Below are 17,409 nucleotides of genomic sequence, written 5' to 3' on the forward strand. Positions count from 1 at the left end.
GAAATGAATGATAGATCATCAAGTATCTTTACCAGACCCTTTTGAGGAGAATTTAAGAAGTCAGTGTTTTTCCGCTGACCTAAAACGTTTGCCTGAGGTAACATACCCAGACGTGTATCACTACCTTGTTGAAACGGAGTGTGTTTACACCAGAGAGGCAGTGAAAGCATACCGCAGTTTGGACGCATACAATTATTTATTAAAATAATTATTGAGTCATCTCCCCTTTTGTGTCTGTTGAGTTAAGAGCCATTATAATATGATAAAAATATGACAAACCACAGTGAATTACTTCTCATCTGAATTAGAACATATTAGCTAATGCTAAAACGATTTTTTATAGCCTAACTGGAAATACATGAAATATTTTACAGTAAGCACAATGTACTCATAAATAGAATGTTTACTTTTTGTATTACAAAAGTAGAACCATGTTTCTTTACAGGTCTGTGTGTCATTTAATAATTAAGCTAAGCTAATTATTACAGCTAATTAAGCCGTTAATATAATTCCATATAGTGACATTTCCCCAAAATATAGTCCTATAAAGTTATGGCTTTTACATCGTATTATAAGGGGAATGTAAACTTTTTAAGGCTTATGTTAGGTTTATGTTTATTCTGTTCTATTAATACAAATATTAAGCGCCTGCATATTTTAATACACTTAAGCTAAACGTCAGGGACAAGACACCAAGAGAACAGCGTTTAAGTGAGTACATTTGTTCACAATATTTTATTATGAAATAATATATATTACATTTATTATAAGAGTTGATGGTGGGTATCCAGCCGGCTCTATTTACAGCAGCAATCCAAGCGTTTCGCTGTGCGTTGTCTTTTGGAAATCTGTTCACCTTAATTTCTGAAAGCAAGTTTGTACCTGGCCTGAGGGAACATCCGACAACCGAACAACACGGTCCTAACTTTAATTTAGACATACTGTCAGTAAATCACAACTGAACTAGCGCAAAAGAATTGAAGCAGTTGTGCTCAATCGCTGTTGTTCTGAGCGCTGTTTACCACCAAGCGGAAGCGTCTTAGGAACATCAACGTCACTTCCTGGACTCATGAATATTCATTTGAAACGGTCTATAAATGTATGTTTGTATCTACAGTATCTGTCTATCTGTCTACACATCTATTCGCACATTTATCTTTGCACTTTAGACCACTTTATACTTTATATTTTATACTTTATACCAAGTTACAGGTGGCAAGGTAGCTCGGTGGGAAGCACTGTTGTCTCACAGCAAGAAGGTCCTGGGTTCGGTTACTAGGTGGGGAGGTCTGGGTTCTTTCTGTGTAGAGTTTGCATGTTCTCCCCGTGTCTGTGTGGGTTTCCTCTATTTATTTATCTATCTATCTATCTATCTATCTATCTATCTATCTATCTATCTATCTATCTATCTATCTATCTATCTATCTATCTATCTATCTATCTATCTATCTATCTATCTATCTATCTATCTATCTATCTATCTATCTATCTATATAGAAGCACTTTGTAGATCTACAATTACTGACTGTAGTCCATCTGTTTCTCTGCTTACTTTTTTAGCCTGATTTCACCCTGTTATTTAATGGTCAGGACCCCCACAGGACCACCACAGAGTAGGTATTATTTAGGTGGTGGATCATTCTCAGTACTGCAGTGACACTGACATGGTGGTGGTGTGTTAGTGTGTGTTGTGCTGGTATGAGTGGATCAGACACAGCAGCGCTGCTGGAGTTTTTAAATACAGTGTCCACTCACTGTCCACTCTATTAGACACTCCTACCTAGTTGGTCCACCTTGTAGATGTAAAGTCAGAGACGATCGCTCATCTATTGCTGCTGTTTGAGCTGGTCATCTTCTAGACCTTCATCAGTGGTCACGGGATGCTGCCCACGGGGCGCTGTTGGCTGGATGTTTTTGATACAGATGGACTACAGTCAGTAATTGTAGTACTACAAAGTGCTTGTATATGGTAAGTGGAGCCGAAAAAATGGAAAATGTGTGTAGAAACAAGGAGGTGGTTTTAATGTTATGGCTGATCGGTGTAAATATCCATTTATCTATGTGTTTGAGTTTTAAATTTTAGTACAGCCAGAAAACGACTCGAGAATCGACTCGAGAATCAGAATCGGAACAGCGAGGGCCAGTAGTGCGCATGTGCGGCTGCGCATGCGCAGTGTGGACGGGGCAGTGACAGGCTGGTGTGTGAGAGGATGATAGGGTGATTATAGAGTAATGTTGTGATTATTGTGATTGTACCGTGATGTTATCATGGCGTACCAGGAGGAAGAGTCGCTGGAATCGTGGCTCAGTAAGTCAGTTTACACACATGCATGTTTATCTGTAGCGTTACTTCCTGTGTTTTCAGTGTCGAGGTCTGATCGCGTAATCAGATTGAGAAATGACAGATTAGACACACACACACACACCATACAATTACTAATATTAATGATCAACATTAGGAATGTGTTCTGTTACACAGAATGTCCCACAGCAACATGGCTCTCGAGGACCTGGGTTCGATCCTTTGTGTGGAGTTTGGCATGTTTTCCTTCTAAATATTTTCTCTCCCCAATTTTAACAAATGTAAAAGGTGGATTGGCTGCTCTAAATTACCCCTAGATGTGTGAGTAAATGAGTTTTCCTTCCAGAGATGAGATGTGCACCCCATCCAGAGTCCTGCCCAGTGCTTCCAGAGGCACCGGACCCACCCTGACCATGGTAATAGGGGGAAATGAACGAATGATCTAGTATTGTGTGTTACTGTAGCACTGTTGCTCTTTCTCTTCATCATGTCTCTCAATTCACCGACAGGAGAAGTGCAGTTCGCCAATGTGAATGATTTATTTTCACACAGAAAGGACCCGGACCGCCCCACCTGGGGATCGAACCCAGGACCTTCTTGCTGTGAGGCGACAGTGCTACCCACCGAGCCACCGAGCCACCGTGCCACCCAATTATGGGGGCAATACACACTTGCACAAAAAGTCATTTCCTCACACCTAAAACATAGTGTAAATTTAGAGAACAGAGAGAACATACCAAATACCTTTAAGGAGAGGGAATTAAATAGCGCTCCAAGACCTATGTTGCTGTGCTGTACCAGCCCTGCCAAAGTGTTAGAATGTGAATGTCCTAATATTTAAAATAGAATCCCTTTATTTTTCATATATACTGTACATACAGGGGTTGGATAAAATAACTGAAACACCTGTCATTTTAGTGTGGGAGGTTTCATGGCTAAATTGGACCAGTCTGGTGGCCAATCTTCATTAATTGCACATTGCACCAGTAAGAGCAGAGTGTGAAGGTTCAATTAGCAGGGTAAGAGCACAGTTTTGCTCAAAATATTGCAATGCACACAACATTATGGGTGACATACCAGAGTTCAAAAGAGGACAAATTGTTGGTGCACGTCTTGCTGGCGCATCTGTGACCAAGACAGCAAGTCTTTGTGATGTATCAAGAGCCACGGTATCCAGGGTAATGTCAGCATACCACCAAGAAGGACAAACCACATCCAACAGGATTAACTGTGGACGCAAGAGGAAGCTGTCTGAAAGGGATGTTCGGGTGCTAACCCGGATTGTATCCAAAAAATATAAAACCACGGCTGCCCAAATCACGGCAGAATTAAATGTGCACCTCAACTCTCCTGTTTCCACCAGAACTGTCCGTCGGGAGCTCCACAGGGTCAATATACACGGCCGGGCTGCTATAGCCAAACCTTTGGTCACTCGTGCCAATGCCAAACGTCGGTTTCAATGGTGCAAGGAGCGCAAATCTTGGGCTGTGGACAATGTGAAACATGTATTGTTCTCTGATGAGTCCACCTTTACTGTTTTCCCCACATCCGGGAGAGTTACGGTGTGGAGAAGCCCCAAAGAAGCGTACCACCCAGACTGTTGCATGCCCAGAGTGAAGCATGGGGGTGGATCAGTGATGGTTTGGGCTGCCATATCATGGCATTCCCTTGGCCCAATACTTGTGCTAGATGGGCGCGTCACTGCCAAGGACTACCGAACCATTCTGGAGGACCATGTGCATCCAATGGCGGTGCCGTGTATCAGGATGACAATGCACCAATACACACAGCAAGACTGGTGAAAGATTGGTTTGATGAACATGAAAGTGAAGTTGAACATCTCCCATGGCCTGCAGAGTCACCAGATCTAAATATTATTGAGCCACTTTGGGGTGTTTTGGAGAAGCGAGTCAGGAAACGTTTTCCTCCACCAGCATCACGTAGTGACCTGGCCACTATCCTGCAAGAAGAATGGCTTAAAATCCCTCTGACCACTGTGCAGGACTTGTATATGTCATTTCCAAGACGAATTGACGCTGTATTGGCCGCAAAAGGAGGCCCTACACCATACTAATAAATTATTGTGGTCTAAAACCAGGTGTTTCAGTTATTTTGTCCAACCCCTGTAACTGAGGGCAGTTGTAGCCCAGCGGTTAAGGTACTGGACTAGTAATCAGAAGGTCTCTGGTTCAAGCCCCACCACTGCCAGGTTGCTGCTGTTGGGCCCTTGAGCAAGACCCGGGAGTTGAGGGAATTAATATAGCACCCCAAGACCCATGTTGCTATGCGGTGTCCACTTCACCAGCCCTGCCACAGTGTTAGAATGTAAATGTTATTTGTCATATATACATATACAGGTGTACAGCACAACAATTTTTTTCAAACTTTCCAGTTTGTTTGGAAGCTGTGGTCAAAGTGCAGGGTCAGATATTGCAGAAAGGGTTAAGGGCCTGGCTCAAGGGCCCAAGAGTGGCTGAATGGCAGAGCTGTGATTTGAACTCTCAACTGATAGCCCAAAGCTCTACCCACTAGGCTACCACTGTCCCTATTTGTATGTTATCTGACTGCATGGATGAATTAAAGTTGACTGAATGCATGATGTATTTGTTCAATAAATGATTAACAAATTAACATTTAAATAAATAAATTCATGAATTTAAATGTTTAACTGGGGAGGCACGTTGGTTCTGTGGGTAGCACTGTCGCCTCACAGCAAAAAGGTCCCAAGTGGAGCTGTCCGGGTCCTTTCTGTGCGGTCCACTGCAACCTGAATAGGATAAAGCGGAGGTGAAACAGACAATAAATGAAATGCTTCACTGACCAAATAAACTGTTAGATACAATGTTCGATTCTCTGGCAACCTTCTGATTGCTAGCTCTGTACCGTAACCGCTGAGCTACCCACTGCACCCAGTACAGTTCAAGCAACAGAGGATTTAGGACATTGCTCAGGGGTCCAACAGTTTCACCACTGTGCTTTTAAGCTTGAATAATGTAATGAACACGTGCCCGTGTGCCACGCCCCTGCAGCGTAAGCATTGTGGGTAGATGTTATGCTACAATGAACATGATTTATTTCAGATGTGAATGGTAATAATGAAGTGTTGATTTTCAGACAAAGCCACTCACCCCACTAACAGACAGGAGGACTGGGAGTACATTATCGGCTTCTGTGATCAGATCAATAAAGAGCTGGAAGGGTAAGCACCTGTATTCTGTACATATAGAGCTGTGAAAAAGTAATCACCCCCTTATTATTGTATGATTTTAATTCATTAAACAACAGATCATGTTACACAAGGAAAACTTGGGTTAAAAGACAAAGCATTTCCTAAATTATTATTGTATTTATTTATCAGACAGAGTTGTACAATACCAGTATCACCACCTAAATTAATTACTGGTTTCCCCACACTTAACCAGCAATGACTGCAACTAAACTGATAATTGGGTTTTCTGTCATTTGATACTGGTCTTTCCCATCACTGTGGGGGTTTTCAGTCCACTCTTCTTCTGCGTCAGCTGCTCATTTGCTGTCTCATCACAGCATCTGTAATTGGTATCACTGCACTGCTGCATCTCATCTTCAGCGCCTGGACAGCTGACCTTACAATCTCCTTAAGAATTTCCTAATAGAGATGGGAATTTATTGTTTTCTATATAACGGCAAAGTCGTCCAGGTTCTGACGCAGCAATGCACCCCCACACTATTGCACGAGGTTCCTTTAGACAGACATAATGAAGCTCATGGGTTTTTTCTGGTTATTTCCCTCATTATCTCCCAATCCTCTCATTTCCAATCCCTGATTATGAATCCGCTACTGCTTGCACAACTCCTCATCTGATTAAGGAGAGCCGAATGTTCAATCAGCGACTGTTTTTTTATCACCTGCTAGTGTTGGGTTCCGACGTAGAGCCATTTCATGTATGGAAAGCCATACTAAGCTCTAATGACCACCCATCCCCCCCACCCACCCAAAATGCGCAGGTGACCGGACGAATCCCAGAGTTTGCATTCCGCAGCAGTCCGAACCTTCTCTTGCTCAAACACGGACAGTTGTGTTTGTCTGGACCAGGGGTGCCCATTCTGTCGTGGCTTGAGATCTACTATTTCAGTCGACAGGTCATCACGATTCAGTTCCTATACTGATATTCAGCTTTACAGGGTAAGCGACTGAAAAATCCCACTAACATTCTGATGATTTGCACTGAATGGTGTCAGCCAGGTTTATGTAGTCTGGACAATAGCTGCTGATGCCAATTCTCAAGCTTCCAAGTGTTCATCAGTAAGGGTGGACCGATACTAAGACTTCGTTATTTTATGTGGGAAAAGGCTCATATTTTTCCTCAGCCAGCAAGTTCTGAAATTGTCCAGCAGATGCCCGTGACTCCATATGAATGTCAGAATGTCAGGTTTAATATTTCTGTTTGTAACATGAGATTTGAAATTTCTGTGTCAGCTTCTTCCACGTATGAACAGAACAGACGTCTCTGCAGTCAGTGTTCTTTTCTGAATCGAATCGTTTTACGTTTCTTTGTGCTTAGTTACTCACTCATCTTCACAAACAGTGCAGGTTACAAAAGTAAAAATGCAAAAATGGTGCAAACTGGCTACTGATAAATGAAAACTTTCTAGATTAGCGGTGCTTTAGGTGGGCTGAGGCGTAGCTGTGGTAACAAACCGGAAATGAAAGAAACGGTGGCCACATTTCATGTCAATCACATGGGACTGTTTGTATCGATACTGTCTGTATCGATCGACGTATTGGGCAACCCTGGTGTCTGTGGCTCTGAGATTTGAATTTACTAGATTTAAAGGCTTCGCAGTGGTGTGCTAGCATGTTAGACCCCTGCACCATTTGAGAACCCTTATTGTTCTAAAAATTCCAATTTTAAATGGTTGAATGGGGATCATCCAGGTGCTTTTTTGGCAAATGTCATATCAGATGAGCACCAAATTCTGGTGTTCACCTGCTACTCTCTAATGAATCAGATTTAGTCTTTTTTTGTATTGTGGAGTGACCTGAAAAATGACCTGAACACTGACTGGATGGGAAACACATTTTCTATACCTCTATTGTTTTTGAGTTCCAGCAGCTTCTAATGCACGGCAGACCTGTTTTTTTGGTGGTTCTTGTAATACATCTGACCATCAGGACAAATCTTAGCGTGAGGTGAAAATCCTGTACTGTTTCTTTCATAGGGGCCAATCCAGATCACATTTGAAGAACCAGAGGGCCAAGCTACAATGTTAAATGACATTATTAGTGCCCAGTCTGGGGTGTATTTTCTCATCCATTGTCTCTGGCTGGCACTGGACTCATGACATTTAGGATTAGGGATGCATCAATACCATTTTTTCCCAACCGAGTACGAGTACAAGTACATGTATTTTTGTACTTGCCGATACCGATACCAATACCTATTGGATCAGATATCTGACATGTTAGTACAGGGGTTTTCAACCTGGGGGAGTACTTGTCTGGGGGGGGGGGGGGGGGGGGGGCGCCAGTGCCTGACCGGGGTTATTGGCATTACGAGATTTTTTTACTTCTAAAACTAAAGCAAATTATTTTTCACCCACGGGAGACATATTTCATTACTCTAACTGACCACGCACTCAAGCACATTTAATGTTATTTAGTTCAGTCTGAAAAAAACCTTCAAAATAGAGCTATCAGTGAAGATAAACCGGTGACCAAAGCAATGACCGCTGTTATAGGACGTGTGTGTTTCTTTACGAGAGGAGATGCTCTGTTCACAGTATCGATATAAGTGATTCAGGAGTCAATTCATTTTAAGCGCAGCGTAAGTTTCTTTTCTCAGTCATCTCTCCGTGTTCACTGTTATAATGAATGTTGCGGTTGTAAATAAACACCAAATACTACAGAACATTCTGTGTGACTCGCTTACCTTAAAAAGCTCAGGCTTAATTATACTGCTTATTACCACAGAGCGGGAGCCGACTCAGAGTCGTTCTGCCTGTGGAGCTAAACGTTTCCTCTCAGTCAGAGCAGATGATCCTGAACTAACCAACTTAGTAATTGATGAACTTTTGTCTCTGCTTGACTCTGTGAAGTAACGTTTTCTGCTCTCATCTACATCAAAAAGCAAGAACCGCTTATGATTTACCAAAGTGAACCACGAACTTATATAATGTGCTGATAGAATCGGCTCTGTATTATTTTTTAGAAGTAATATTTTCAATCAGCAAAATTGCATCGTATGTATGATGTGCACAACGTTATTTTAGCTTGTCAGAAGCTTCCTCTATTATTTCTGTGCGGTGGTTCATCGAGAGCCGAGTGAACGCCGCCGACCAGCCGCCGAGCGAAAATCAGGGCAAAAATCGTGTAGTGTGAACTAGGTGTAACGCAGCAATAGACACGGTATCGGATGTTTAGTATCGGAGCCTCGTTTGCGAGTACGAGTACGAGTTAATGAGCGCGGTATCGGGCAAATACTCGATACCAGTATCGGTACTCATGCATCTCTATTCAGGATAAAGCAGTTCGACAAAATTGAATAACAAATAAATAAACAAACAGTGGCAGGTCACACACACTGTGTTTACCTGAGAGAGCTCTAATGCTGGTCAGTGTGATTAATTAAACTGTGTCTGTTTGAAGTCCACAGATCGCCGTCCCGCTCCTCGTTCACAAAATCCACTCACCTCAGGAATGGGAAGCTGTCCAGGCATTAACTGTGAGTGATCGCTCAGCATTGGTGCGTTCGTACGTACTCTCGCACGGCTCTGAGTCGATCCTTTTTTCCTTCTTTCCCATCTGCAGGTTCTGGAGGCATGCATGAAGAACTGTGGGAGACGGTTTCATTCTGAAGTGGCCAAATACAGGTTTCTAAACGAGCTCATCAAAGTCGTTTCACCAAAGGTGAGACCATCTTCAGCGTCTGTGTAAATATCTGAGTGTACGCTACACCATCATTGAGTGGTATAGAGCAGCGGTAGCTCAGCGATTAGGCTCCTAGCAATCAGAAGATTAAAGATTTAAATCATACCTCTGCCAAGCAACCACTGTTGGACCCCTGAGCAAGGCCTCGGCTTGACTCAGCTATCTGAACCTGCACCCCAGCTTAAAAACAAACAAACATGACAATATGTATAAATAACAGCAAAAACATTCTTTATTTTGGTAGCTAGGCATGTAAGGTACTGGACTAGTATTCGGAAGGTTGCAGGTTCAAGCCCCACGGCCAAGTTGCCATTATGTGGCCCTTATGCAAGGCCTTTAGCCCCTAATTGTTTGGATTGTTTACTTCACTCTGGAACACACACGTTTGTCCAGAAAAAACTTTATGGTAGGGTAAAATGGTCCAGAATATTCATACAGCACATCTAATATGTGATGATGTGGCTATTTTTACTTTGATTAACCATGACTCTTATTGAAGTTTTCATCAGTTGGCAGAATTGGTTTAACCACATTTGTTGGTTTTGTGATATGGAGCCAGTTTGGGGTCAAAACATTTTTTCAATTAAAAAATGTTGTTTTCTGGCCGGATGTCTGACACCATTTTTCTGGGGTGTCTGGTTTTGCATCTCATGCTGTGTCTTGGACATTTTGGGATTATTTGTAGATATTTCTCAACTCCTAAAAATCTAATGGTGGGATGTGGGATACTGTCACTTCACGGGTCACAAAAGCAACATGCATTGTGGGAGATATAGTTTATATAGTTTACAGTGTACACTTTAAAGCAGCGTATACTTTTATTTTAAGACAATCATACAACTTTTAAGCTCTTGCTTGACTTTGACACGTGCTGTAGCGCGTTCACCATAGTATCGATTTCTGCCTCAGGTATGGTAATTATTGTAACTGGGCGCTTGGGTAACATGGTAAATTACACTAGCCCACTACTTCTGAGATTGGCCAGTCGGACATCTTCATACAGACATGATTGGGGGGTCGGGGTGATTTGCTGTGATTGGCTGATTTGCAGTGATTTGCTGAAACCCTGATCAGGATAAAATAAAACATGAAAATAAAATGAAATAAAAATAAATTACATTTTTATTACAATTTCTGTCAATTTAAATATAATAATCTAATTTTGGAAATAAAAAAAAATATATATATAAATTTTTATTTTATACCTGGGTGCGCTAATTTATCCTTAGCTGTGAGAGGGTGAAAAGATTGACCAGGATGAATCGGCTAGTAAAAAAAATGAACTAACGTAACCCGCTTCTCTCTACTCTTCTGTCTGTCTTGTAATTCAGTACCTGGGCGACAGCGTCTCACAGAGGGTGAAGACTAAGATCATCGAAATGCTGTACAGCTGGACTGTAGCGTTTCCAGACGAGGCCAAAATAAACGAAGCCTATCAAACGCTGAGGAGACAAGGTGAGCAGTAGGAGATGAGTGGTCATGTGATCACCTCGCCTCCTTTATCAATGGATTTTTGTTTGCATTTTAGCCTAATGTTATATCCAGTTCCCTGTAGTGATTCCTTTGCTGCCTGCACCACCCCACGCTGGCTGTGGAGGGCTGTAGACTAGCATTTGCCCCTTCCCAAGACTCTGTACTGGACTGGTAATCAGAAGGTCCCTGGTTCAAGCCCCACTACTGCCAGGCTACCACTGTTGGGTCCTTAAGCAAGACACTTAACCCATAGTTGCTTGGATTGTATTTGGTCACTGTAAATGATGTACATGTAAACAGCACCTCCACCAGACTCAGAGGAGAAGCTTCTCCTCCCTCAGACATGGACACAGTGTCTGCTGGACACCCATACAGGTCAATAGCAATGCTGAGATTTAAACTCGAGAGCTCGAGATCTCTGTAGTGGTGATCTAGTGCATCCTTGACATTGTTTTCCACACAGCCAGAGTGTTTTTAGGTTCTCCCTCTTTTTGCATTGTCCCAATTATGGATATACTCAATTCCCCTGTGCACTCTAGTAACCTTTACTGGTTGCGCATCGCAGCCTTGCGCACAGCGCTTCAGACTCATCAAGCTGACGTCGCGTTTTTACACCAGCCAAGCCCTAATGCAAACCGAGGACGTATAGGGCCACTAATAGTTACTGATTCTTAACGTATACCTCCGCCACACTTGCTAGGGCCTGGAGAAGACAGAGGGAGACGTTAGCCGGCATGCTAGCGGGTTGTGCCACCTCAACTCATTGGTTTGAATGTCCTGAGGCTAACTGTGTTAGCTTAGTAAGCTAAAACTTAGGTGATGTAATCGGCGTAATCTCTGTCTAAGTAGAGCGCTAAATAATCTGTTTTAGGAGTTTGATGTCTTATTAGAATCCTCTCTACTGAGGCAGCTGTCCAGGTAGGTAGTAGGCAGCAAGGCAGCTCACTAAGTTTTCAGTCACTGTTGCACAAGTAAGAAGTTTAGTCTCAGACTAGCCGCTCCTCCCTCATATGTGGACAGTATCTGAGTGAGTATATGAGTGCGTGGCTAGATGGCACCGTCGCTGAGTTCGAGTGGGCTACCGTATCAGAATGCCAATCATCCACCAATCACCCACCAGATGCATTAGTTAAGACGTGCCATGTACTCATACATGTAGGTCCAACGGTGAGATGTACAGGAATGTACGTGATAACATATTTATAATCACAGATATTGTTTCTGCAGGACTCATCTCATCAGACCCCGAGCTGACCGTCGATAAAACTCTGATCCCTTCTCCACCTTCTCGCCCTAAAAACCCCGTGTTCGACAACGACGACATGGGCAAGGTGAGTTCACACCCTGATCTGGACCACAGTAATCAGTTGAAGATGTTTGTGAGAAGAGGATTGTTTGTAACAATAACATCGTCCTTTCTTTGCGGTGTGTGTGCGTGTGTGTGTGTGTGTGTGTGTGTGTAGCTCTTGGCTGAGCTCTTGCGGAGTAAGAACCCGGAGGATCTGCAGGAGGCCAACAGACTCATCAAGAACATGGTGAAGGAGGTATGAACACACACACACACACATTATAGTTCACTAATAAGCATGTTGGCTTGTAGTTATCCTGTATTCTGACCTGAAACAATAAATAGGAAGCAGCTGGAACATGTGGCACTGTCCACAGCCTAGCAGGTTTGGCTTAAAGGCTGCTTATGTAATCAGTCACGTCCATGTGATCAGCAACTAACTTCAGCTGTGCTTCAAGGTGCCAGTTTTGAAACTTCTTTCGGGCACTTTTTAATGTTTTAGCTGCTCCTGTACACCGATCAGGCATAACATTATGACCACCTTCCTAATATTGTGTTGTTTCCCCTTTTGCTGCCAAAACAGCCCTGCAACTGTGATGCACTGTGTATTCTGACACCTTTCTATCAGAACCAGCACTAACTTCTTCAGCAATTTGAGCTACAGTAGCTCGTCCGTTGGATCGGACCACACGGACCAGCCTTCTCCCCACACGCATCAATGAGCCTTGGCCGCCCATGAACCTGTCGCCGGTTAACCACTGTTCCTTTCTTGGACCACTTTTGATAGATACTGACCACTGCAGACCGGGAACACTCCAAAAGAGCTGCAGTTTGGAGATGCTCTGACCCAGTCGTCTAGTCATCACAATCTGGTCCTTGTCAAACTCGCTTAATTCCTTATGCTTTGAGGATAAAATGTTCACTTGCTGCCTAATAGATCCCACCCACTAACAAGGTGCCGTGATGAAGAGATAATCAGTGTTATTCACTTCACCTCTCAGTGGTCATAATGTTATGCCTTGTCGGTGTATTTTATTTAGGGATCGCAACAGCAGATCATTCTACATTTAAATTTTCGGCATTTAGCAGACACTTTTGTCCAAAGCGACTTACATTACAGTTACAGTATACAGTCTACAGTATACAGGGTTAAGGGCCTTGCTCAAGGGCCCAACAGTAGCAACCTGGCAGTGGTGAGGCTTGAACCAGCGACCTTCTGATTACTAGTCCAGTACCTTAACCTCTAGGCTACAACTTGCCCACTAGGTATGCAGCTTGGTCTGCATACCTGAGGTTGGGACAAACACTGAGAGTACCAGTGGTGTATAAAGTACCGGAAGGCCATACTTGAGTAAAAGTACAAGTATCTTACCAGAAATTTACTTAGATAGAAGTAAAAGTCACCTTTTAGAATATTACTTGAGTAAAAGTCTAAAAGTATCTGATGTTTAATGTACTTAAGTATCAAAAGTAATTTGATATTAAATGTACTTAAGTATTAAAAGTAGAAGTAAAAGTAAATGCTGTTAGTATAAATGGAAGCGATCATTTTAAATATAAAGATTGTTCTTTTAAGCCTGTAAACCACCTTAACAATTAACCTGTTTTCTTCCTTTCATCTGAACATGATTTGTGCCAATTCATGATCATAATCAACTGTTGATTGTTTATTTGTTTATTAGGATTTTAACGTCATCTTTTACACTTTTGGTTACATTCATGACAGGAAACGGTAATTACTCTTCACACAAGGTTTATCAGTTCACAAGGTTATATCTAGCACAGTCATGGATAATTTATTGTCTCCGATTTACCTAACGTGCATGTCTTTGGACTGTGGGAGGAAACCGGAGCACCCGGAGTAAACCCACGCAGACATGGGGAGAACATGCAAACTCCACACAGAAAGGACCTGGACCGCCCCACCTGGGGATCGAACCCAGGACCTTCTTGCTGTGAGGCAACAGTGCCACCGTGCCGCCCCATCAACTGTTGACATCACCTGTTTAAAATCATGACATTATTTAGTTGTTTTTTTTAACTCATTACTAGCCCTAAATGTTCCTGTTCCAACGTTTTTAGAATGTGAGTTGATGTAAATGTAAGAAACACTGCATCTATTTTATTTGCATTTTCTATACTGTCCCATTTTTTTATTTGGGTAGTATATTTCAATAACAAAAAAATAATTTTGGCATAATTAATCTAAAGCAAAACTCAAGAGAGTTTAACAAAACGTGTGACACTTTTATTCCTTTAATGATCTGTTCAACCATTAATTTAAATCAAAATATTTGAGTAAAATAAGCTGTATTTAAATAATCTTTTTTGGGCTGTATCTACTCACTGAATGGCATGTGTTAAACTAAAAAAATATTGGTATTCTTACTTTAAGAAAACACCATTTCTAACTTCTTATTAAATCAATAATAAGTTGGATAAGTTGAGTTCTTGTTGAGATCATTAAAGACGTGCTGCATGTTCCTCAGCACCATGAATCTCTCCTCTGCTGGTCTAATACAGAAGTTATCTGAGGAAATATCTGTCTGTAGGTGAGTTTTTAATATAAAAATAATGAAATTCATGAGTTTTGTAGTCAATGAATTCCAAACAAATGTAATGATTTATGAAACGTTTTATTTGTGGTTCGAATGTAATCGGTAAAAATGGTAGGTAGATATCTGAACAATGTTAATGCTAATAATATTTTTTTTTAAACCGCTGATGCTGCAGCTTTACTTTGTTAATCATTGTTAACTTACATCAGTGTGTTGGAGCTTCTGAAATGTCCATATTTGCGTGTCTTTGGGTGAACGACGCACTTTTAGAAAACTCCGATAGCTTTTAGAGAACGTTTGCACATGCGCATTAATGTGTTTAACCACCGTGTAACTCACAAGCGCAGATTCACCAAACCAGCGTGCAGTCCGTCACACATCTCACATCATTTACCTTCATTCTGTAGTAACGAGTAACGAATTTACATACAGCGAATGTAACGGAGTAAAAGTACACAATTTCTTTAGAAAATGTAGTGGAGTAAAAGTGAAAGTTGCTGAAAATTTTTATACTCCAGTAAAGTACAAGTACTTCAAAAAACTACTTAAGTACTGTAACGAAGTATTATTACTTCGTTACTATACACCACTGGAGAGTACACTGACAGCTGCACCTCACATTGGCTAGGCTGTTCAGCCACCCCCGTGTGTAGACACCCAACCAGCCGATAGCACCACTGAGATTCAAACCCCAGATCCCAGCAGTAGTGAAATAGTGTATTTTACCCTCTCTTTCTGGCACTGCAGAATTTAAATGCCTGGCAATGTGAAGCTGTGACTTTTTCCCAGCAACTAACAATAGTCACACTTGCGCAAGGGTCCAATGGCGACTTTCTGACCCCTAGACCTGTACCTTAAACACTGCGCTACCACTGCACTTTTAATTGATGGTTCATAGAACTTGGGGTCGTTAGAATCGACTTGTCTAGTGCTGACACATAAAAACACAAAATCTGCATTTGCAGCATTTAGCAGACGCTTTATCCAAGCAGTTGAGGGTTAAAGGCCTTTCTCAGGGGCCCAAATAGTCCAGTACCTTAAACACTAAGCTACAAATGCCTGGTGACTTTCTGGTAAATAATTAAGTGTAATTGGTCCAGATCTAGGTCAAGTCTCATTTCCTGTGTTAGATCCCTGATTCTGCTGTACCACCTTGATTCTGTAACCATTTCCATAGTGTAATCATGAACATCCAAATGCTGTAGCTTAAGGCTGAAATGGTAGTGCCGGTTACCAGTGCGTGCTTGTGATGGGTTTGTGTGTGTGTGCAGGACGATGCTCGGGTCCAGAAGCAGACCAAGCGCACAAACACCCTGGAGGAGGTGAACAACAATATCAAGCTGCTGAGCGAAATGCTAAGTCACTACGACCAGGGCAGGTCATCGGATGCCGACCGCGACCTCATGAAGGTGAGACGAAGAGTGACGGTTACCTAATATGACAGTATAAATGAAGCTTTGGCGTAGCTCGTTCAGCTCGGTCCACCATCTGACCAAAAGCATTTGGACACTTCACCTTAAGCTTGTTGGACGTCTTATTTCAAAAACAAATTGTATTAAAATAGTGACCTCTGTGTGATCTTTTCAGCCACTTTTTTGTATGTCTGTCTGTGGGAATTTGTGCCCATTCAGTCAAAAGAGCACTTGTATGGCCGGGCACTGATTGAAGCCTCAGTTGATGTTCCGGTTCATTCCAGAGCTGGTCAGGGGTGCTGAGGTCAGGACTGAGTTTCTTTTAACTGTCTTTATAGATCCTTCTTTGTTCACCGTCATGCTGGAACAGGAAAGAGCCTTCCCTAAATTGTTGCTGCAAAGTTGGAAGCATTTAATTTCCTTTATATGATTGATTTATTGCACCTGTTAGCAGTAATTGTGGCTGAAACACATTAATAAAACATTAGAAGGATGTCCCAACACAATACAGTATTCCTCGTCTCATGTCAGCGACATCAAAGATGTGTTTGTGTTGGGAGCGGTCACACTGGTGCCTCACTCCATCCTGTGATCCTCGTTTCTGTTCATCGTATGCTAATACACCCTTTCTCTTCACTTGTACAGGAGCTGTATGATCAGTGTGACAAGCTGAGACGGACGGCGTTCAAACTGGCCACCGAGACCGAGGACCATGACACCAGTTTAGGTAATAAACATGTACGGATCTACAATGTTCTTAGCATTTCTGTTCAGCACAAATCACAAATATGACCATTTTTGAAACCAGCTGGATTGGATTGTAATCTCGAACATTATCTGGAGTTACTGTTTACCTTTGATTATTTTTGCTTATTTATTTTTGTGCATTAGTGTAGTCGCATTAGTTTGTTTTTGACTATCAGCAATGCAGCCTGTCCCACACAGAGCCATATCACTTACGGTAAGGCACCAGGGGAAGCCCCACGTCTGCAAGAAGTGAAAATTAACCCATGCAGGATGCTCAACCAGTGTAGAACAACACTTTGGCTTAAACGTCACAAACCAAAAAGGGTAACTGGAAAATAACTGACGTGACCAAAATAACAGAAACAAAATAACACATGAACGACAAAAAACATCTGCAGCCTGCAATGGAGAAACTGGAAAGAACAGGGACAGAGCAGAAATGAAAACTGGTTGTCATAATATGGGATGTTGCTCAGAGCACCTGTAACAACCCAGTTCTCTGGAAAAAAAGACAAGAAAGGAAGGAAACACAGAACAATCCAGGGACACCACCGACTGGTTCAGCCCACACCCAGAATGGTTTCAAATGGGTTTCGCTTTTGAAATGTGGCTGCAACGCTGGCCGAATTCCCCCCAAAAAATAAAGAGTGAAAGAAACCATACCAGTTCAAGCCTGTCATCACACTTTCAAATGAAAAAAACCCGCAAAACTGTGAGGA

At 42.2% G+C, this 17,409-nt stretch overlaps 1 protein-coding gene across 2 annotated transcripts in view; it reads left to right on the forward strand.

Annotated features, from left to right (window-relative positions):
- Positions 1-2,076: 2,076 nt before the first annotated feature.
- The window catches only part of gga3b (golgi associated, gamma adaptin ear containing, ARF binding protein 3b), a 30,955-nt gene continuing 15,622 nt past the window's right edge, over positions 2,077-17,409 (forward strand). For both annotated transcript variants that reach the window (XM_063016433.1, XM_063016442.1), the window contains exons 1-9: positions 2,077-2,308; positions 5,417-5,501; positions 8,931-9,006; positions 9,093-9,191; positions 10,544-10,667; positions 11,913-12,016; positions 12,149-12,229; positions 15,803-15,940; positions 16,589-16,670. In XM_063016433.1, coding sequence (XP_062872503.1) covers positions 2,269-2,308; positions 5,417-5,501; positions 8,931-9,006; positions 9,093-9,191; positions 10,544-10,667; positions 11,913-12,016; positions 12,149-12,229; positions 15,803-15,940; positions 16,589-16,670 — 829 coding nt within the window. In that variant the 5' untranslated portion in view covers positions 2,077-2,268. The remainder of the gene's footprint in view (positions 2,309-5,416; positions 5,502-8,930; positions 9,007-9,092; positions 9,192-10,543; positions 10,668-11,912; positions 12,017-12,148; positions 12,230-15,802; positions 15,941-16,588; positions 16,671-17,409) is intronic.

Source organism: Trichomycterus rosablanca, chromosome 2 (genome assembly GCF_030014385.1).
Source record: "Trichomycterus rosablanca isolate fTriRos1 chromosome 2, fTriRos1.hap1, whole genome shotgun sequence".
NCBI classification, from domain to species: domain Eukaryota; kingdom Metazoa; phylum Chordata; class Actinopteri; order Siluriformes; family Trichomycteridae; genus Trichomycterus; species Trichomycterus rosablanca.